Source organism: Neodiprion virginianus, chromosome 4 (assembly GCF_021901495.1).
Source record: "Neodiprion virginianus isolate iyNeoVirg1 chromosome 4, iyNeoVirg1.1, whole genome shotgun sequence".
Taxonomy (NCBI): Eukaryota; Metazoa; Arthropoda; class Insecta; order Hymenoptera; family Diprionidae; genus Neodiprion; species Neodiprion virginianus.
Genome location: NC_060880.1, coordinates 4838997 through 4859282, shown reverse-complemented (window position 1 = coordinate 4859282; position 20286 = coordinate 4838997). Strand labels below are relative to the sequence as shown.

At 35.0% G+C, this 20286-nt stretch overlaps 5 protein-coding genes across 6 annotated transcripts; all 5 read right to left on the bottom strand.

Moving 5' to 3' along the window:
- Positions 1–216: 216 nt before the first annotated feature.
- On the bottom strand, positions 217–2894 carry LOC124303704 (phosphoacetylglucosamine mutase). Its single transcript, XM_046761246.1, has 8 exons — positions 2835–2894; positions 2637–2740; positions 2413–2483; positions 1750–2327; positions 1331–1612; positions 1027–1184; positions 626–934; positions 217–536 (listed from the first exon to the last, which is right to left on the bottom strand). The coding sequence occupies exons 2-8, from the start codon at positions 2726–2728 to the stop codon at positions 395–397; spliced, it is 1632 nt and encodes a 543-aa protein (XP_046617202.1). The 5' UTR covers positions 2729–2740; positions 2835–2894; the 3' UTR covers positions 217–394.
- Positions 2895–3168: 274 nt separating this feature from the next.
- On the bottom strand, positions 3169–6111 carry LOC124303711 (uncharacterized). Its single transcript, XM_046761269.1, has 3 exons — positions 3914–6111; positions 3622–3779; positions 3169–3503 (listed from the first exon to the last, which is right to left on the bottom strand). The coding sequence occupies exons 1-3, from the start codon at positions 4626–4628 to the stop codon at positions 3366–3368; spliced, it is 1011 nt and encodes a 336-aa protein (XP_046617225.1). The 5' UTR covers positions 4629–6111; the 3' UTR covers positions 3169–3365.
- A 10-nt stretch (positions 6112–6121) lies between these two features.
- LOC124303699 (serine/threonine-protein kinase D3) lies at positions 6122–14539 on the bottom strand. 2 transcript variants are annotated; one of them, XM_046761236.1, is made up of 14 exons: positions 14152–14539; positions 13647–14033; positions 13011–13295; positions 12792–12923; positions 12478–12689; positions 11665–11944; positions 11367–11518; positions 11236–11297; positions 10974–11097; positions 10750–10882; positions 10477–10662; positions 9627–10376; positions 9298–9383; positions 6122–9210 (listed from the first exon to the last, which is right to left on the bottom strand). In XM_046761236.1, exons 2-14 carry the CDS (start codon positions 13699–13701, stop codon positions 9097–9099), a joined length of 2571 nt encoding a protein of 856 aa, XP_046617192.1. In that variant the 5' UTR covers positions 13702–14033; positions 14152–14539; the 3' UTR covers positions 6122–9096. The 2 variants fall into 2 exon arrangements, with proteins under 2 accessions (XP_046617192.1, XP_046617193.1); XM_046761237.1 differs by having other exon boundaries at positions 10477–10659.
- A 586-nt stretch (positions 14540–15125) lies between these two features.
- Positions 15126–17008, bottom strand: LOC124303720 (pterin-4-alpha-carbinolamine dehydratase). Its single transcript, XM_046761297.1, has 3 exons — positions 16687–17008; positions 15642–15761; positions 15126–15533 (listed from the first exon to the last, which is right to left on the bottom strand). Exons 1-3 carry the CDS (start codon positions 16804–16806, stop codon positions 15351–15353), a joined length of 423 nt encoding a protein of 140 aa, XP_046617253.1. The 5' UTR covers positions 16807–17008; the 3' UTR covers positions 15126–15350.
- A 256-nt stretch (positions 17009–17264) lies between these two features.
- On the bottom strand, positions 17265–20237 carry LOC124303702 (ribosomal L1 domain-containing protein 1). Its single transcript, XM_046761243.1, has 8 exons — positions 19793–20237; positions 18842–19697; positions 18568–18728; positions 18240–18275; positions 18057–18101; positions 17819–17863; positions 17584–17616; positions 17265–17513 (listed from the first exon to the last, which is right to left on the bottom strand). Exons 1-8 carry the CDS (start codon positions 20207–20209, stop codon positions 17325–17327), a joined length of 1782 nt encoding a protein of 593 aa, XP_046617199.1. The 5' UTR covers positions 20210–20237; the 3' UTR covers positions 17265–17324.
- Between the last annotated feature and the right edge of the window lie 49 nt (positions 20238–20286).

The following is a 20286-nucleotide window of genomic DNA, read 5'->3' as shown; positions in this document are numbered from 1 at the left end:
ATAACGTTTGGGACGAATCCGGATTTGTCGTCGCCAACGCTCAATGATACAGCAGAGCAAATCTGCGAATTTACATACGAAAAAAACTCTTCCGCATACTTACGATTCTAATTGACGTTCAAGCGTCAACCTCAAATTTAGTCAAATGTACCTACTTTGGATTAAACAAAATCTGCATGAAAGTATTAAATAAGTAATATACCAACTGTAAGAATTATTTATTGAATAACATATGTAATTGTTACTTTATTTTGAATCAATACCATCACCGTATCACTAGGTATAGGTAATATTTGTTCACACATCACTCAACAAGTCTTTATTCTTTGTAACAAAAATATATTAACTCACATAGGTATCTTTGTTATCAGGATAGAATACTTCAAGATTTCTTTTAATTTGGAACAATTGGTATAGGACCAATACCTCCAGCTAATTCATAGACAGCTAGTGAAACCTCAGCAGCCAATTTTTGTACCTCAGAAACACTCTGACCTTCTGCGTAAACTCTGACAAGGTCCTCTGTGCCAGATGGCCTGGAAATGGAAAAACTTTGTTAAACAAACTTCTAAATTACTAGTATAGCCTATTACTTGATTCCAATTGCGCATCTTAACTTTCATACCTTACAAAAGAACGACCCCTGGGATATGTTGCAACTAATGTATCAATTCTCTCCTGTAGACCAGCAGGAGTTACACATTTTCGTTCAGCGTCTACTGTACTGATAACGTTTCGATCGCGAACTTTTACTTTTAACTGCTTGTTTGGAAGATCTGTGTAGCTTTTTTCCCAGTCTGCCAAACTCCATCCCTTCGAATGTAGAATGGTTTCTACAATAAGCACATCACTGAGCGCATCACCCACAGTTTGATTTATCACTTCAATAGCGTTAAGTAGTTTGGAAGCAGCACTTCTTGCAGTTTCTGACAATCTTTAATACGAAAAACGGTTCATTATAAGTTGTAGAACAGATATTATGATGGACGGATTTACAACCTGGAACCTTTGGATTTGTGATTTTACCTCAAATTTGCAATAGCACTGCGAATCGTTCCCAACGCACTCTCCTTAAAAGTGACAGTTCCGTGACCATTCGCCTCGAAGTAAACTCCAATATCAAAATCAAGAGCTTTATGATGCAAATGCTTGACACCTGTTGGGACGCAAGCCACAGGGATTTTCTGTAATCAATATATATATATGGTGGTGATGTGTATATATATATATATACTCTATTCCATTCACCATGCATCTTCCTCTAGATGTTTGTCATAAATTTCGTGAAAGGTTATTCGGATTTTCGGTATTTTAAACAAATTGGACCAACCAAAACTTTGGATATATAATCCGTTGAGCCTCCATTAGCATATGCAGTTTGCACTAAGCCAAGTTGTAAATCAAGTCCAGATTCTTGAAGCAATTCTTTAAAATAACTCGCTATTAGCGTGGCTATTCTATCACCATCCAACAAATGGAATTTGTTTTGCCCATCAGTGTAGTAATACACAACTCTATCTGCATCGCCATCGATACTAGCACACCTCACATTTTGTTGTTGTGGTACATTCATTGGCTGGGTTTGTTGTACTTTAACAAAATCAGCTCCGCACTGTTGGCAAATAAACAATTCAATGATTTTAATAACTCTCCAACTCCTGAAACCTAGTTTAGAGATCGAAAATCTATCAGAGATAAAGCTAGTGATATTAAAATGAGTAAGCATCTACAAAAAAAATTTTTTCTCACCATATAATTCAGCTTTCCACTTCCATCGTTGTAAAGTTCAATTTGAATAGAATCACCTAAGTACTTCTGAAATTCCCTCACTGCAATGGCGCCAACACCGTTTGCGCCATCCAAAACAAGGTTTGGAGTGTAATTTTTATAACTTGGCGAACTTCCTCGTATCTCTTTGAAAGCATTGCTAAGTTTCTGGTAGTAGCCATGCAGCGTTGCGATTCCATAGCTCTCGTTGGTATTGAGACAAACTACAAGATAATGCAATTGTGGAGTAGTTATAACGGCAAAGTCATTCACCATGCCTTGCAGTGCTTTTATTCCATCGACCGCAGCAGTCGCCAATCGAGGGCTACTCTGTCTAGTGTCTCTACCAACTACGACATTTGCAGGAGCATTGATATCAATGTTTTGAGTACTGACAATGTTTTGCAAGGTTGATACAAGTTTAGCATCTTCGACGTTAGCCAACTCAGTTGCTAGTTTCTCCCATGACGCCTCTAACATTTCACCTGCTGGATCTACAAGTTTCACTCCGTTGTCAGGCTCCTCATTGTGGCTGGCCGTTATCATGAGACCAATCGCGGCTGAAATTGAGAGGTCAAAGATCTGATCAGATTAGGGTTTAAGCCCGGCTCGCTTTATTCAACAATATCAGAATTCTGACGTTACCTCGTTTGCTTTTCGATCTCAATACGGCCAACAGTCCCATTCTGAACATGACATGATCCAATATTTCTGATCTGTGAAGAATAGGAGAAGTAAATATGGGACGGAAATTCGGTAGTTGTAGGTTATGCCTGAGACTGTCAGGTGAATGTTGCAGTACCGGTGGATTTATCGAATTTTATGCATATAAATGAAATTGTAGTGATAAACGTTGACGATTGAATTACCTCGTTCTAAAACCAGCAGTCCCATACTGAATGTGACCATCGTACGTTTTAGGATGCAAAGATTTTGCAGTCTCAATCGATGTGACATCCATCTCTTGTAATTCCTATTGAACAGAGAATCGAACTTGGGCTCCTTCAAGACACCGCAACTTTCACTTTATTTCTACTTATCTACTTTCAGATATCGTAAATATCAACCTTCAAGGCTCCCACCAAAAATGAACTTTCAAGTACCTCCAACACCGCACTTTCCGCTCGGCTTGTTTATGCCGCGTTTCGGGAGTTTGAATGGTATCGAGTTTCGATATCGCCGACGCTCACAATAATGCCCAACAATCGGTACAAAATTCAAACTGTTGAGAACATCGCTCAAAAGGAAGAATGCACCTAATTTTGTATTAATTATGTACAAAAACGTGATAGACATAGATATGTAAATATAACCTTGTTAATTATTTGTAAGGAAAGGAATGTAAGATCTTACTAATCATGAAAAAATAAAAGAACCAGTCGGAACATAATTGCATAAAAATCATTGTATTGCGGTATGTTTAAATTCCGTTTTGACAACATGCTTACACAACGCTAAAAAACTAGTATAAAAATGTTTCAAGATTATATCTGCGAAGAACTCATAAAATATCGATATTCGCTAACAGCTTGCCTGAATTGCATCGAGTTTAATTATCTTGAATTATACACCTAATGAATTATGACTATCTGTAATCACTATTCTGTATCAAATGTGTCTAAATAATAAAGAATCTCATCTGTTTTATTAGTTAGCGAGTCCACTGTCGATCGTCGATTTCTTCCAAAGAAAATGGTAGCACCGTTCGCCGTATTGTTGGTATTGCGGAATAACAGCTGTGGAGAGTTAAAAACTTGATTGAGATATTGAAATGACATAAATTAGGGAATTGGACAAAATGCTGCTAATACTATTTTATTATAGTAAAATAATAAAGTACGCTATATAAAATACCATAACTAGCTGTACTAGGTAAACAGCAAAAGTTAAAAATGATATTGCTATTAAAGCTCCTTCCACAGAGGGAAAACCAATTTCTTCGTCATTATCCCAATAGTCATGAGCACCTCTGGTTCGCCTAGGTGGAGCTAAAGCAGCGACAAGTCGTGCCTCTGAGCAGCATGAGAAAAATAATTCAATTAAGTACGGAGTTTATGATAATAAACGGATAAACGGATAAACAGAGCAATGATAATGATTTTTTATAATAAAAAAAAAGAAACGCAATAGAAGATCGTTTACTCACCAATTTCCGCTCTCAAATCCTTCTCAAACTGTTTCAAGAATCGAATCTTTCCCTTCATAGTTGACGGTTGAGATTTTAGAGTTTGATGAACCTTCCTCAGCATTTCCATTGGCAAATAATCTTCTAATGTCTGATTGTTGCATGACATTTTATCAGAATAAGGCTTTCCAGTAGTTGGGAATTGTAATATTGGTATCGCTGTTGTTGGATCATCGAGTATTTCGGTTGGTGATTCCACAGTCAAGTGTTCCATTGGAGTAGACGTCACCACATTGCTGTGTACAACATCTTTAACACTAGAGATTATGTCTACGTTTTGTGTGAATGTATCCACTGAGTCGTCATTGCGATCATCATTATTGTAGATGTGCAATGAAGACTGGTTGGAGAAGTTTGAAGGATTTGTTGCGATTAATTCTGAATGGTGTTCAGGATCTTTGGAGTCATGTGAAATAATTACTTTAGCAATGTTCCCATCCGTATTTCCAAAATCATTTAATGCATTTGCAATTGCAAAATTGTTGTCTGACACAGTTTTATAATCATTGCTAGATACTTTATTATACAATGTATCATGCCGATTTCCCGCTAATTTGTAAACCTTTGTTTCGTCGGAGAACTGCGGCAGCTCTACCCACTCTCCGGTAGCAAATAATTTGTTCACAATCAAGAAAACTAGGTGACATTTTAATACCATTGTATTCTTAATCGTCATACTGAAAGTTTATACTTATCTGAAAATGTTTCTCACTCTGGTTATTATAATATTTTACAGAAACGAGTCAAAATTATTGTGTTTTTATTTTTACCAAAGAAGCGTTCACTGGTGATAATTTTTCACAAATTAAATAACGATTTAATATTGATAAATTCGTACTCCACTCGAATTCAAGCTACGATAAAGAAATGACATGATATTTGCTGCAAATTCTATGTTGAACTAAATCTCTGAAGAGTCATGGATGCATAACGGAGGAACAAAAGTAATTATTTCAAGCAGGGCATCTTTGACTTCCTGCTGTTAGAACTAAAGCAATGACAGTATTTTCATATTGTTATTGTTATAGTGTAACAGAGTTTAAAATATTCGACTGCACATCAAGGACTTAAAACATTTCCAAAGAATGTTTGACAATATCCGAAAGCCAAATCAATGAATCAATTAGAAGTTGAGAGTAAAAAACTTTTTATTTATATTTTGTGCCCTTACATAATTGCATAAATGATTACATATTTCTTTATTTTTATTTATTATTCGCTTATTAATATACATGTATATTTTTAAGGTTTTCTTTATTTTTAGCTTTTATTATTATATCTTTTGTTTGTTTTTTTAATAAATTTTTTTCACTTTAAATTTGAACAACCTTTCGGTAATACTGTAAATATTAAGCAATGCGCATTATCTGTTAGCATAATGGATTATTACCTCGCAAGCTTCTATTACGTTAGATATATTAACGATACAAATGTGATTACCTCTGAAAACAGATCAGCTCTACAATTTATGATTATATGATCTGCTTTCAGTGATCAATTATTATTAGGCCCTTCTGTTTGCTTCACCCAAGTTTTAACAGTTAATTCTTGAGTAACTACAATAATTTAGTTATATTTTATTATTCATTTATTCAGAACCAACTTCTTAGGGAAGATAAACGTGACATAAGTAGAAAGCTTAATACAGCGAGATTATAAAGTCAGTGTAGTGAATTAGACTGTATAACTTCTATGGAAAAATGATATTTCACAAAATATTGGCATCTAGTAATTAGTCTTGCTTGATAAGAAGTTATCGATTTCAAAAGTGTGATGTATTCGTAAATATGTAGTAAGTGATGACTTTGGAAGACTAACGATACAATTTAATTGCCATAACAGACAGGAAGTTCTTCTAAGACCAGGTGGCAATACTAGTTCGGCGTGTGATAAAAATTATGTCCACGTATGGTAGCAAGTAATACTTATTGACAATAGACGTAGATTGGTGTATCGATTCGGCGGTATGAGTGATAATCGGTATAAGAAATCACACAAAATGTATAGTCTACCTTGCTTTTAAAAATGCAAAGTTAACAATGTTACAATTTACCAACAAGATATCATATTATTCTCAACTGTATTAGAAATATTCATATAATCATAATGTAATAATACATTTTATTACCTATGTTTAGATCATTTATACATATTTATATATATATATATAAATATATGTGTGTGTTAATTTGCAGAGCAACAACAGATTATATATAATTTACAGCAAGGCTTTGCAGTTTCAAACATGATCGCAGAAGACAATTTACCTAATACTAATTTGAATAAGAAGACATGTCAAGTAATGAGATGCAATTTTCAACATAGAAATTTGAACGTCTGATCAATACTCTACAATTTTATTTGATCAATGTATTTTCGAACAAATTCACTAATTCGAATAGACGCCAGATATAACGGCTTTAAACTTGGGCCTTAAGCAAGTATCATTACGTACCTTAATAATTTAGGCAAAGTAACGTGAAATTCTTTTTTCATTTATAATCAAGCTTAAGCAAGAAATTTATAATTTTATATAAATATTGTTGCCTTTTGCTGATAACAATTTTGATTTTAAAAATTGTCAACTGTTTATCCGTTTGTGTGTGGACGGTAAGACTAATAACAATTTTGTGCAATTTATTAAGAAATTGCTTCGAACTTTTATTTCGATTAACGTGCATATTTTCTATGTACGAATTAATTAATCTGTAAAATGTATATTCTACATCTTGAGTAGGCCTTATTCTTATTTCGCACAACTGTAACATTTGTTGTTCAAGACATCCGCCAACTTGAATGATTGTGATAGTGGGAAGATTTAAAATCAAGTATATTTTACATCATTTAGATGTTCCGAGGGGACAAAAGAATTTCATAAATAAATTAGATATATTGTACAGACGCATGCAGCGGTTAAATTAAACGAAAAACGTAATAATAATCATAATAAGATATACTTTTATGCTGAATTAAATTCATTTAAATAATATCAAGATGGTACAATCAATGTACTAAAAAATGTAATACAAACGTAAAATTTTTAAAAACTTAATCAACGCGTAAACTGTACACCTGAAAGCTACAATACGTTATTATAATCAATTTATTCACTGTAGATCTTTTACTTCCAGGCAAAATAGAACAAATATAAATATTTAGAATACCGGTAATGTTTTATTTTTTTTTTTTTCAACGAAAGAACAATAATTCTCAAGTTATATAATCGATTTGATATAAAAAAAAATATAAAATCAGGTATACTAAGCACGTAATTAGTTAAAAAGATTGAAAAAAATTTGTTCGGAATGATTTACTGTGCGTTTTGTTATATTACGATTTCTACAACCAATAAACCGTAGGTATAAAACTCCTCAACATTTTCATTCTCGATATGCTCATTATTCGAGCAATAACAAAACATCCCACGGGTACTTTCGACTTTTTTTCAACGTTTTGAGCTAAATTTGAAACGATCAAGCTAAGCTCACGTATTATTCAACTATAATGGCTCTCGGGTTAAAATAATATGCTAATGTTATCTATCACCGTAAAAAAAAACGAGTGATATTAAGGAACTATCCAAAAGTCAAGTACGGTAGGGTCTCCCTGAAGTTAATCCTATATATAGAATACATCACCGACTCCTGAATAGCTCAGTATACTGAGCATTTAATTAAGTATGATGTATATAAAATAGAACGGTACATAGTATAATGTTATAATATTGCGTCCAATTTGTATAATAAAATATAATAAAAATTAAAATTAACCAGATCCCACAACCAGGTCACAACATAGAGATTCATAGAATTAATGATAATAATAATCATCGTATCGGAAATCAAAGATTCTCGCTCAGGGTAAACATGGTTCAATGCGAAATTCCAGCATTTGTCATTGTTACCACTTATTTTTAAACTGTACTTCAAAGCATATGATCTATTCTTAGAATACCTCTTTTCAATTCATAAAAAAAAAAAATATATATATATAATAATAATAATAATAATAACAATAATGTATCATTTTTTTGCTAGCTAATAAAATTTTAAATAATCGTGAAACGAGAATCAATTTACATGCATTATTTTTTTTTTTTTAAACAATTTTTTCTTCTCAGCTCAAATTGAATAATCTTTGTTTCGGTGTTTATAAAGATTCGGTTCCTGAAAATTGAAACTTATTATGTGTAAGGCTCAGTTTCTGAAAAAATATTTTGGAAAATCGAATGAATCTACAACCGCAAATCTTATTGTGTAAACAAAAGATGAAGAAAAATAAAAAATTTAATGTAAAAATAGCTTGAGAATCTGAGGTAAATTCCTCAGTTAACAATTTACAATAAATGTTCGAATCTTTTCTCTATATCATAAATTGTAGCAATTCATCTTAAACATGATTCAACTATCGAACTATCGTTATATTTCCGTTAATCCGTCCATTTGTTTTTAAAACTAACTAGTGGTAAAAATCTCATCTAATTTCGGAAAGTTAGTATCTGACAATGCTAAATTCAATGGTATCAAAGTTAAACATTCGGTAATTATGAGGAGTTTGGTCAATATTTATCATGCAAATTGAGCTGCAAGCTTTTCACGGACGCATATCTCGGGGATTTTTAAAAATCGTTTTTCATTCGATACAGCAATTTCAGTAAATTAAAAAATTGAACATATCTAGAAGCCCAGGATGGCACAATGCAGTGATAAATTCGCATAAATATTAATGTCTCTGCTTTGCTATTGCAGTCCAAAATCTAGAAGTAAACTTTTGGGAAAAAATGTCACCCAAAACGCGAGTGCTCTGCTCACTGTGTTATTATGCTAAAATACACCAAGATTCGCGGTTATTTTGTATTATTGTAACATAGGTAATACTAACAGTCCAGGGCTGAAATCACGGGCTTGCAGTTTTATTATATCGACGATTTGCTAAAAATGTTTCGCAAAACATTGAATACTATTTCAGGAATAAATTGCTTTCAATATCACTTGATGGAAATACGTAAAATGAAATGGGTTTCAAACGTTTCTGATTTGTCAGGTGCGAATGAAACGCCTGATGGTAGCACGGGCACTTCGCGCCCACCCCTTATGCAGCATAGATGTTGGTGGTTCAATGGTTATGGTCGGAGAGAAGTTTTGTCATGCCCGTTGATTAGCGTAGGACATCCAACGAGCGTCGTCACTTTCGTGAGTTAAGTAACGACAACCAACTTGTTGCTCAAGTTCTCTGAGATCGCACCATGTTTGATAATCCTAAAATCGCAAACAACGTAGTTCGATTAAAAAAATTGTTGTCACTCATTGAACTTCTGAGCTCTACTTTCAATAAAATTTACCCACCTGTAACCATACATGTTGTAAACTCTTGTCAACGGTATATCGCTTTTGATGTTTGACTTGCAGTAGATTATTAATTAAATCTATAGCTGTAAGCAATAACATTGAGGTATTAGAAATAACTAGTTATAATAAAGTAGTAACAAACCAGCTGCTGCAAATGTTATATCAATCGGAAACATGCAAATATATCTGTGTAAAAATAATTTTTACGTCGTTTGTTCAATTAGTTTGGCCAAACTTGATGTGCATTCGAATTTTCATAACCCAAAATTCAGTTTACATTATTCCGATGAAATTGTATTGTGTTTTCAACTATTACCAAAACTTACCATCAGAAGATATTTCTTTCCATGGTTTTGGCGGATACATGAAAGCTGCATTTTTAATTTGTTCGTTGATATCTTCCTCTTCATTGAATGGGAACGTACCACTAAGTGAAACATAGATAATAACGCCAACACTCCACATATCCAGTGATCTGTTGTATCCCTTATTTCTCAATACTTCAGGAGCCAAGTAAGCGGGAGTACCAACAACGCTTCTTCTGAAACTCTTCTCTCCAATAATCCTTGCAAATCCAAAATCGCAAAGCTTTACTTGAGTAAAATCACTGTTACTGCTGAGCAATACGTTTTCTGGTTTCAGATCACAGTGGACAATATTTTTACTGTGTAAATGTTTCAGCGCAACTAATATTTGTGTTATAAGAAACTTTGTGATCCTTTCACTGAGACGTCCCCTTTCCGAATTCAAAATCATCTCGAGCATGTCTCCTTTCAACTTCTCCATCACGACGAATATTCGTTCTGGGGTTTCAAACATTCGTTCCAAATTAACGACACCGCTGTGCGAAAGATTTTGTAAAATTGCAACTTCGTTTTTGAGCTGTGCCTCCTGCTTTGTCGGAAAGCGAAGTTTGTCAATTACTTTAATTGCTACGGCGCGACCCGTTTTGCGGTATGTACCACCGTACACTATCCCAAATTGACCAGATCCCAATACTTCGTCTGGACAAATTTGATACAATTGCGACATATCGACTACGCGCTCGTCAGGTTCCATGGACTGTTGCTCTTGCGCTACAAATGATTAAAAATTACATTTTACATGTAAAAACGTTTGCTGTTGCATTTATTACAACTCGGATCAACTGAGCAGTATGAAAAACTGTTTATTTACGTGTTGATGCAGATGTGACAGGCATTAAAGCTTGCCGAATACTCGTCTCCCATGATTTGGCTAAGTGCGCTCCGACGCCACTTTCTTGTGGAGGCATCTGTCCAGTGGCACCGCTGTGAAGTGGATCTTCACCGACATAATAATCCACGTTCGCAGTTCTCAATTCAAAACAATGCATAGAATCTGCTAAAGGTTTTAGAAATTTCCCATAAATACCTATATTTAGTTAATAGAATAGCGAATGTCAGTTTAATATTTTGTGATGAAACTTACTGGAATGTGGCGTTCTGGCAGTATCAATATACAAAATTTCCGCCAATGGTATCTCCTTGTAATATTTGTGTCCGCTGTCGCTTTGAAAGAGTGTAATAGCTTTCGTATCCAGTCTCCAATAATGTCTTTTCCTCTGAAATTAGGGATATATTATCAACGTTTATCTCGGAATTACATACCAAACTATGTAGTATTGTTAAATAGCATCATATTCTTTCACTGACCGTCGGATCACGACTAGTAAAATGCACCATCCAGCCTTCTTTCAGAACTTTAGAACCACGTCGTTTTGTATGTTTAACACTTTGAACTATTCGCATCAGCGGAATGTTGTTGCTTGGCGATGAACTGCAAACTTTAATAATGTAGAAACAAGAAAAGGAAAGTGGGGGTAGAGAAATCAAAGAGAACCATCTTTAGATGAGAATATTACATAGAGACTTGACTTTGGGAAATAGATTACTCTAGCTTTGTTAAAAATCTTACCTCGAGGGTCTGGTCTTCGGGAATTCGTCAGACGAGACTTCATCGTGACTTGGAATGAGATCCTGTGGAAAAATATTGATAAAAGTGTTGTTATGATTTTGGTTTTTAAGCCGATCTTTCTAATAACTTACAGAATTTAATCCCCCATTGTGGTTTCTGTCATCAGCCACACACGAAGGATGCGATGGGGGCAATGGAGATTCGGTAGCACTGTCAGCATCTCCTTCTTCGTTACGACCACCATATCGCCCTTCGGTTTCGCCACCATCTCGATATTCTGCACCTGAATAAAGAGGCTATATTATTTACTGTATACTTTAGTAAAAACTCTTGCTTAATTTGTAGAGAATTTTTGAAAATTTTCATATTAAAATCATTGTAAAAGTATGTAATATACCAGTTAATTGATAGGACAAAAATGATCATCACCTGTACTATCTCTTGGAATCTCGCCAGTACAGTCTTTAGGAATTTTGTCGATGCATTTTTTGTGGGTATTATACTGACAATCTTTACACTGTAAGCCTTGTTTGAATAATCCACCCAATAGTTTTTTGCATAATCCGCAAACTGTGGGCCGAGTATAAGTGTGCACTACAAAAGTATGTGGAATTTTAATACGATTTCCAATTTCACGATCTATCCAGGGTGGACGCCCCCCCAGCAATGGTGATCGTGATGGTTTGGGAACTAATATGTTGGGAATAGTCTGCAAGATGGAAGAAAACAGAACGTCAATTTCATTTTCTATATTCAATTATGAACAGGCAAACACTAATTGTTAAAATCTACCTACTTTTGTTTATTTTGCAATCAATCAAATAATAATTGACAGCGTAGTTGTATTATTGAAATAATAGTTAAAACATTATTATTATACCCTAAAAGTTGATCCAAAACATATTATCCTTAACTATGTTTGAAGCATATACGATATTAAAAAGGAACCACACGCCGATACCACGTTTATCTGTGCAGGAACTAACCAATTATAGATAATCATCGCGAGTTCTGGATTGACTGCTTCCTCTCGAAGCGCAAAAGCATAACATCATATCCTAAATATTATCTTGCAGTTGAAGGGTTCAACATTTGAGTTCGCTTACTCAATAGTTTACGTGTTACAGTAAAATGAATACTTTTCTTAACATAATGAACGAAAACGAAATTACTTCAAACTAAAAAACTGGAAAAAACAAAGCGGATTTTAACTTCATGATAATAAAAACCGGGGATACTTACAAGCGTGCTGTTATTTTGGCTCGAGTGGGACGCAGTGCTCGTGCTGAGATTAGCAGTATCATCGCTGCCACTGGCCAAACTGCTTGTCGAACCTTGGCTCGGAGACCTGGGAACATTCAAGAACGTAGAGCTGCGTCTCCTCTGATTACTGTCGTTGGAACAATTGTTGGGAATCACGACGACGCATCGTTTATGATAATTCATTCCACATCCTAAAAGAAATCAAAAGCAACATTGTAGGTACCGTTGCATTTTGAAAAATTATTAGTGATTAATGAGAGTTTCCAATTAAAATGCGACTGGCTGAAATCTACCTTCGCATTTAAGTCCTTGACGAACTAGACCAAATAACATTTCACCACAAAAATCACAAAAGGTTGGAACCTTATACGAATGAACCACCAGGGTATGTGGTCGTATAAGTACATCCTCACTCGGTACTTGTGCTGAAATGTGAAATATTAAATAAGTTTTACCAGTTGCGAGACAAGGATGAAAACCAAAAGACTAAACTTCATCGCAACTTGACTTACCAGTCAATACTATTTCAACCAATGTTTCGTCGACAACTTCGGTAGCATTTGTAATAAGTTGAAGAATATTTGTTGAATTATAATCGTGTTTAAACAAGAGCAGCCTTTCATTTAGACGGCTCAAACCATGATCGGGACACTTATCATTGATAAAATCACAGGCCAAGTCTTTTAGAGTTTTTAATGTGAGAGTGCCAGCCTCAACAGTTACGGTATTGCGAGTCAACCCGAACTGGAATAAAAACGTCACCTCAGGTCCCTCCATTATAACTTGTGTCCAATCCACTGTAAAATAATAAATTAAATTACCGTTGGTAAATCCTATCAAAATGTGCTGCCTGCTGATTCCTCCCTTAGCGCAAAACGTGTACACAAATATGCGCAACTGTTTTGCCTAATATGCAACGAAAGTTATTAATGAATAATTCCAAAGATAATACCAAGTAATTAATAAGGAAAAAGTGGTCGATACTAAAATTGAACTATTTGCCACACATTAACCGTTTGAATAAAATTTGTGATAATAAAAAGTAAGATAAACCAATTGAGCGAAAATGATGTAAAATTTAAGAACTACTAGAATGAGTCATGATGTACGCATGGAATCTGAAGTGAACGATTTAATGTCATACATACTTTTTAGGGGTTTTGCAGCAGTATCAAATAACGTCTTGGTAAATCTTCGGTCCATTCAATCAAATGCGTGTATTCTTTGAAGTGAAATGTAGAGCAGTGTATAGGGTGGTTATACGGATACGCGACGTTTTAAAGCTACGTGATGTAAGAAAACCGAAGCGGATACGAATGCATATGCTTCTTGCATGTTTTTACGACAGCTTACGACGGTCGTGTTGTATATACGTTAGAGGAAAAAAGGGGTCTTGTAATATTAACGAGCAACGGTATAACTACAGCGTAAAACCAGCGCAAATGAGAAAGAAAAGGAGGTCGGTTTGAAAATGCAAACACAGAAATAGTCTGAAATCGTTATTGAATGTTACTCGGTACGAGAAACAGCCCAAACTGAAATAATAATAAGGTATTTAAAAAGGTGTAAAATTACACTGACGCATGCACACGGACAGGTCACAAGCATAAATTTGCGAAGCAATGTACAGTTAGCTTTGGCGGTCCAACCCACCTTCTGGTCTCTGCTCATAAACTCGTCAAAGTTTTATGTTACGCACGGCTATGCTGCACTAGTTGTCCACAGCTTGATCATGTTCTCTCTACTGTCACGTACACTCGACACTCGCTGTTTCACAAGTTTCTCAAATTACAATTAACACTGGTACCGTTGATGCACCGCGTCAGACCCATCGTGTCGTCAATGTTGCGTATACTGTTTATAGGGAGGAGGGCTAACGGGTTCAACTTCGTCGATTCGTTGCCCGTGCCCAGGCTGCATTCGTTCACACACACTTGCGCGAGCGGAACCGTCGAAATCGGAATATAATCTATTTATCCCTGTTCACCACTGACAGCGTGCCGTCGATCGGTCGTGGTTTCCATGCCGCTAAATGATTAGACCAACAGATGGGAAACCACGCTCGATGCTCGCGACGCTAGCGAATATTGGAAGAACCACATATCGACCAGAACATCTGAATTATATTCCTGCGCAGCTAATGTGCGTAGCTATCTCTAAGAACCAATTGCGCGTCCGCGTATCCGGACCGTACGATGGCCATCTTGGATTTTCAACCAATCGCGTTCGATATTATTTAGCGCACCGTTCAAAGCTTGGAAATCTCTTTAATTAGTTTTCACCCTCATTACTAATTTTACTGTTATTAAAAATTAAACAAAATATGACCGTTGAGTATAAAAATATCTATTCCGCATTGTTCACTTTCAATTTTGCTAACACTTGACGCAAACATTGCAGCATTGTATATTTTTAACACAACTTCCATATGGTTCACAGACAAGTATAGTCTACGCAGAACGGGACTAAAATGTGTCTGACCCGTCCGCGGAAGGAACAAGTCTTATATTCTTCAGTTTTTTTACAACATTGACCCGTTTCAGCAAAGCGCGTATGATTGAACCGGGCATTGGAAAGCAACGTATTGCTCCTTGTGGTATGACTACTGTAAGAGACTGACACTTAAGTTAGGAACAAAAATTGAAAATTGTTTTATTTCATCGTTTTTTACATTCGATTAGATGGTTAGTATCTCAAACATGCATGAAATATATTACGTATATTTGAAAGAATAAGCTCCACCAACTAACTGACAAAGGTGCTGTAATGAATAAATCAAGGTCGCTTTTCCGTGCCTTAAGTTTTATAATCGAATGATTGATTTATTCGAATTTTTTTTCCTCTTTTCACGATCATTCGTTGGATGTTTTAGCAACGGTATCGATAAACGTAGCTAGCTTAACATCCCTTTGAGACAATCCGTTTACATCATGGGAAGACAAAGTTATCTGCACTTTGTTATAAACGTTAAACCATTCGGGGTGATGATCCATTTTCTCAGCTTGCAGTGCTACCCTTGACATGAAGCCAAATGCCTGTAATAAATAAATTATAGAAATAATATAAGAACGAATTACTTTGGTTGCACAAGAAAAACTTTGAAGCTCGAATTATCAATATTAATTCTTATTCATTTTTGAGACCTGATTAAAGTTTTTGAATAGAAATTCTTTATAGATGGCATCTCGCGAATCTTGTACGGTCCATCCATTGCTCAGTAATGGGCTCAAGTCTTTTTCTCGCTCCTGAGATGTGAGTTTGCCCTGAAATCCGATAAATATTCGAATACATATTGTGAGTCTGATAAATGCAACACGTAATTTTTCATGCGTAACCATGCAAAATTGAATGATAATTGACAAACAATTTTATCAAAGCACTGATATTGGTTTGTTTATTAATTTTTGTGTAAACATTAATTACCCTTTGGTTATCTCACATGTATTATACTGTATATTCCATATAATGCTTAAAGTTGTAATTCATCGTATTATCAATTTTATTAAGAGTTTAAAAGTGTGTGAAAAAAGTAAGATAACGATACATATAACGGAAACTTAATTGTACACGAAAATAAATCTTTTCAAAGACGACCGCAGTATCCGCGACCACTATAAGTATTGCTAAAGCAGTAAAGTGAAACGGAAATCCCTAATCGCTCCTGTGACTGTCGTAAATATATAATTATATGCGCACTTATTGCACATTTTATTTATGCTCATTCAATTCATGATACCACAATAAAAAGTAGCCTACAAACCACTACATGAATCTCAAGGTTTCTAGATCACTGCCTTTCATTGATTTCTTTTTCGAATTGTGAAATATTGATTACGCTATAGTGTGTACACACCACTTGTTGCGATGGAATACGTCCGTACCCGTAAAGCCTTTCACAAATTTAATACAGTCTATTCGTGAAAAATGACGCGACACTCAAGAAAAATCAACAATGAGCATAATTGTATTATCTTCAATTTATATTTACGCAACAAATATTGAAATTAGTTCTATATTATAATCGCAGCATATTGTTGTAACATCGAAAAGTGTAGTATTCAAACTAAAAACAACAATGAATGAATTGACTTGTATGTTTTACCGATTTAAATACGTTTCAAAAGAACTCGATCCAGCGGTTTCGTGACCAGTAATATTGCACAGTTTGGATTATAAATACATTCTTACCATTTTAGTTTTGCTACGAGCTTGAGATGTTGCGCTACGTCGGTCTGTGACAGAGTAAAGTATCTTTCTACAAACTCTCCCACCGGTCAAACTCGTTTTCAATATGGCCGCCATCATCATAATTTCCTAACCTATACCTGCATAAACTCTGCGTAGGAATTTATTTTTATCTTCGACCGATTACCTGAAACGTCAATGGAGAATTCGTATTAAACTGTTTTCAGGTTCATAACACTTGCCAGAGGATCATGATTAAAAATAAAAACAATTCTGCTGTTATTCACAAAAAGCTAATTTTCTGATGTAGATTATCCCTGACGTGTAACTCCCGGCGCAGAATCAAAAGAACATGCTAGTTTGGTACCATACTTATGACGTTCATTGCATAGAATAACACTAGACCTTAAAATACTTATTCACGAATTACTTAACGCATATTAAATACGCAAGACCGTGAAATCCGATTTTCTTACGATGAAATTACTTGACAACTTAAAGAAAAAACAATTACATAGATAATCCGTTGTTGTGTAATGATTGGTAGAGGAAATGAATATTTCGTGCGAAACCCAATAAGCCACATGTATAATTATCATTTATTAATAATGGATACTTGATTAATCTTCGGGATAAAAAAATCACGCCTTCGTTTTCTTCTTTTTTTTAACAATTTTAGATCTCTTTTTAGGTTCTTTGTCTTCGGTAGTCGTAGATATGGTTTCCTGCTGCCACTGACTGAGATATGCTTGTTCAGCATCTTCAATTTCGTCCTCAGAATCGGTGAACGACTTCGCATTAATCGCCGTTTTTGTATTATCATCAGAGTCCTAAAATGTAATATGCAATCAAGTTATGGTAATGGTTTTGATTTAACACTTAAAAGTGATATAATATTACCTCTGCTTTTATATTGAATGGCTCATGAATTTCCTGTAAAAAATGAAATATCTATTTACATTGCAGTATAATATAGAAATATTTCTCTAGATTTCATTCAAAGATCTCATACGTAGTTTCGAATCATAGCAGTCATGAATTGGATCCATTATTTAATCATAGCAGTATGTGTAAAATTGAATTATCTCCAATGGTTGTGTGGCAATGAAAATTTTGTAGTTTGCTAAAAACTTACCGTTGTTTCCAGTTTCTTTTCCACTTTTCCGGTAACAGTAGTTTCCTGTAAAAAAAATCCGTATTTTATACAAGCCCAAATCAATTATTGATCTGCAATGAGGATGATCCATTCAAATCTCAGTTTCGATTTGGAATCATAGCATTCATGAATTGGATCCAATTTATAATCATTGACACATGGTAAGAAACAGTTAGAAGTCGTTTGCAGAAGTTATTGTAAATTGCATATTACTCACTTGTTTGTTCCGCTTGGATATTTTTGCTGTTTCTTTATTGGCAGGCTGTAAAACATAGGTACATAAATTACTATAAAATCTATCAAGTAAGGAAATGACATAAAAGAATGCTTACATTACTGAAAATAATTTAAAGTATGAATATACTTTATATTATATATATTATATACTCGTGTTACATACCAGCTTGGATTTTTTTGCGGCTAATTTGTCAACTTTCTGTAAAGAGAAGAAAAAAATGCAGCTATTAATATCAGCTTTAAGATCATTTTGAAGTAATGTGTAAAGGATAAAGTATTTCATATAAAGTCTTGAATCATGGCTATCATGAATTGGATCCAATATTTAATCATTAAGAATGAAAGCCACTGTGTTATTCTCAATAAAAAAAAAACCAACATTTCTGGTCAGAATTTGATCATTTTCAGAAGCAATTGCTGCATCAAAAACAAAGAGAAATAATAGGCAAAAACTTGAGACAAAAAGATCGATTGTATGAATAAACACGTACTTTGGTGATCTTATTCTCGTCTTTCTCTACCTTCACTGTACCATCAGGGTAAACTACAACCTTGGCATCGCGAGCTGATGTGCTCAACTCGCCAACCAGAGTTTGATAAGCCTTGGGTCGTTTTGGTACAACGACTGGTACCTTGACCTTGTTCTTGCTCTCTGTAATAAAACAAAAACTAGCTCAAGTAACGAACTGTACATCGAAAGTGTTGACATGTGGTAAGACTAATTTTTATAATGAAAAGATCGATGAAACAACCATCTAAACTTACTCAGTGTAATGTAAATTGGTACTGGTAAGCTGGTGGATGTCTTTAGAATGAGGCTTCTGATGTTGAGCCATCCACCTGGGTAATTATCGGCCAGACTTTTGCAAACGCTTAGAACATTTGCAAATATTTCCTGTTTCTTCATTCCGGTATGCGCGACTTGTACTACGTGAGTGTCTCCATAAGAATGTAGATGCATGCTGGTTTTCTTAAGCGCAATATCAATTTCACGATTTAAATTCTTGGCATTCATTCTGATAGATGTTGGGAGTTTTCGTTTAGCCATAAACAGCTTGCCTAAATGATGCGACAGATGTCCAGCTATCTTACCATCTGTTAAAAAGTAGTCGTAGCTGGACAAAAGTTTTCTCTTCAGTTCATACTGGTCAAATTCGGTCTTAACCTGAGTCAACGGTATCACATCCTTAATCTGTTTGCAACCATGTTTCCTGAGCAGATCTTGATAGTGGTCTATTGTTGGCTCCAGGTTTTGCCTGCGGCCCTTCTTCATGTCCCCAACAAACAATACTACGTCGTCGGTATCTGTTACAAGTGTATGCGGCAGTAAAATTCTGAGTTGCCTTTTTGGTATTTTTGGTACCTTGATGCACGCCACCTGAAGCAATATTGGCTGATGCTCTCCATCAAATAGCTTTTTCGTATCCCCTGCCTGCAGCTTGGAGAGTTTCAAAATAGCATCGATACCTTTGGATATTTGATTATTGTCGATGTTTATACCCTTCTTCGCCTCTTCTGGTAGCTGTTTTTGAACCTTCACTGAGACCTCTTTGTCAACATCTGAGGCTCCTTGTTCTGGCACTTTCTGCCTTTTGTCATTCTTCGATACTTTCTCTGTCTTCTGAAATTTGGCAAGTACTTCTCGTCAAGAAATATTTCTATAATTTGAATGCGTCGAATTTATGAAGGATCGAACATAGTAGTTGATTAAATTACCTTTGCCAGTTGTTTTTTAATTGGAACGTCAGAAGAAACGTTTTTTTTCTTCGGTTGAGGCGGTTTAACGACGTTTAGAGTGGCAGATTTACGCTTTAAGGTTTTCATTACGGAAACTTGTTCTGCTTTGAGATCGACCTTCGGCTTGATATCATCATCAGTTTTAACCATGCTTGAAGGAGTTTTTTTATTTTTTTTCGACACGCTTTTAGAATCTTTTAAAAAATTTACAATCTTATCTGCGTGTAAGTTACTCTTCAGCATTTGCGTTAGAGGAACACGTGCTTCTTTGAGGTTAAGTTTACCGGTCCCTTTATTTACTCCGGGCAACGCCCCGGGTTTATTCAACAACTTTTTTACTTTTGACTCTTTTTCATTTTCCTTCAAGCTCTTCGCTGCTTTGGGAACCTTGCCCATCTTTATTTATTTATCAACACCGTAAATATCGACTAACCCTATGTTGAGAGGTTTCTCTCTGTGTTGAGAGCTTGAGA

Excerpts from the sequence above, each read along its gene's own strand:
- LOC124303720 (XM_046761297.1), bottom strand. The coding sequence starts at position 16,806 with ATGATGATGGCGGCCATATTGAAAACGAGTTTGACCGGTGGGAGAGTT. Across the intron at positions 15,762-16,686 it reads CTCGTAGCAAAACTAAAATG|GGCAAACTCACATCTCAGGA; the intron begins GTAAGAATGTAT and ends ATCGGATTTCAG. Across the intron at positions 15,534-15,641 it reads TATTCAAAAACTTTAATCAG|GCATTTGGCTTCATGTCAAG; the intron begins GTCTCAAAAATG and ends TATTTATTACAG.
- LOC124303702 (XM_046761243.1), bottom strand. The coding sequence starts at position 20,209 with ATGGGCAAGGTTCCCAAAGCAGCGAAGAGCTTGAAGGAAAATGAAAAA. Across the intron at positions 19,698-19,792 it reads TTAAAAAACAACTGGCAAAG|AAGACAGAGAAAGTATCGAA; the intron begins GTAATTTAATCA and ends GCCAAATTTCAG. Across the intron at positions 18,276-18,567 it reads ACGAGAATAAGATCACCAAA|AAAGTTGACAAATTAGCCGC; the intron begins GTACGTGTTTAT and ends TTCTCTTTACAG.
- LOC124303699 (XM_046761236.1), bottom strand. The coding sequence starts at position 13,701 with ATGGACCGAAGATTTACCAAGACGTTATTTGATACTGCTGCAAAACCC. Across the intron at positions 13,296-13,646 it reads TGCTGCAAAACCCCTAAAAA|TGGATTGGACACAAGTTATA; the intron begins GTATGTATGACA and ends ATTATTTTACAG. Across the intron at positions 10,883-10,973 it reads TTACTAGTCGTGATCCGACG|AGGAAAAGACATTATTGGAG; the intron begins GTCAGTGAAAGA and ends CCCTAATTTCAG.
- LOC124303704 (XM_046761246.1), bottom strand. The coding sequence starts at position 2,728 with ATGGATGTCACATCGATTGAGACTGCAAAATCTTTGCATCCTAAAACG. Across the intron at positions 2,328-2,412 it reads GAGATCGAAAAGCAAACGAG|CCGCGATTGGTCTCATGATA; the intron begins GTAACGTCAGAA and ends TCTCAATTTCAG. Across the intron at positions 1,185-1,330 it reads ATTATATATCCAAAGTTTTG|AAAATCCCTGTGGCTTGCGT; the intron begins GTTGGTCCAATT and ends TATTGATTACAG.
- LOC124303711 (XM_046761269.1), bottom strand. The coding sequence starts at position 4,628 with ATGACGATTAAGAATACAATGGTATTAAAATGTCACCTAGTTTTCTTG. Across the intron at positions 3,780-3,913 it reads GGATTTGAGAGCGGAAATTG|AGGCACGACTTGTCGCTGCT; the intron begins GTGAGTAAACGA and ends CATGCTGCTCAG. Across the intron at positions 3,504-3,621 it reads ACCTAGTACAGCTAGTTATG|CTGTTATTCCGCAATACCAA; the intron begins GTATTTTATATA and ends AACTCTCCACAG.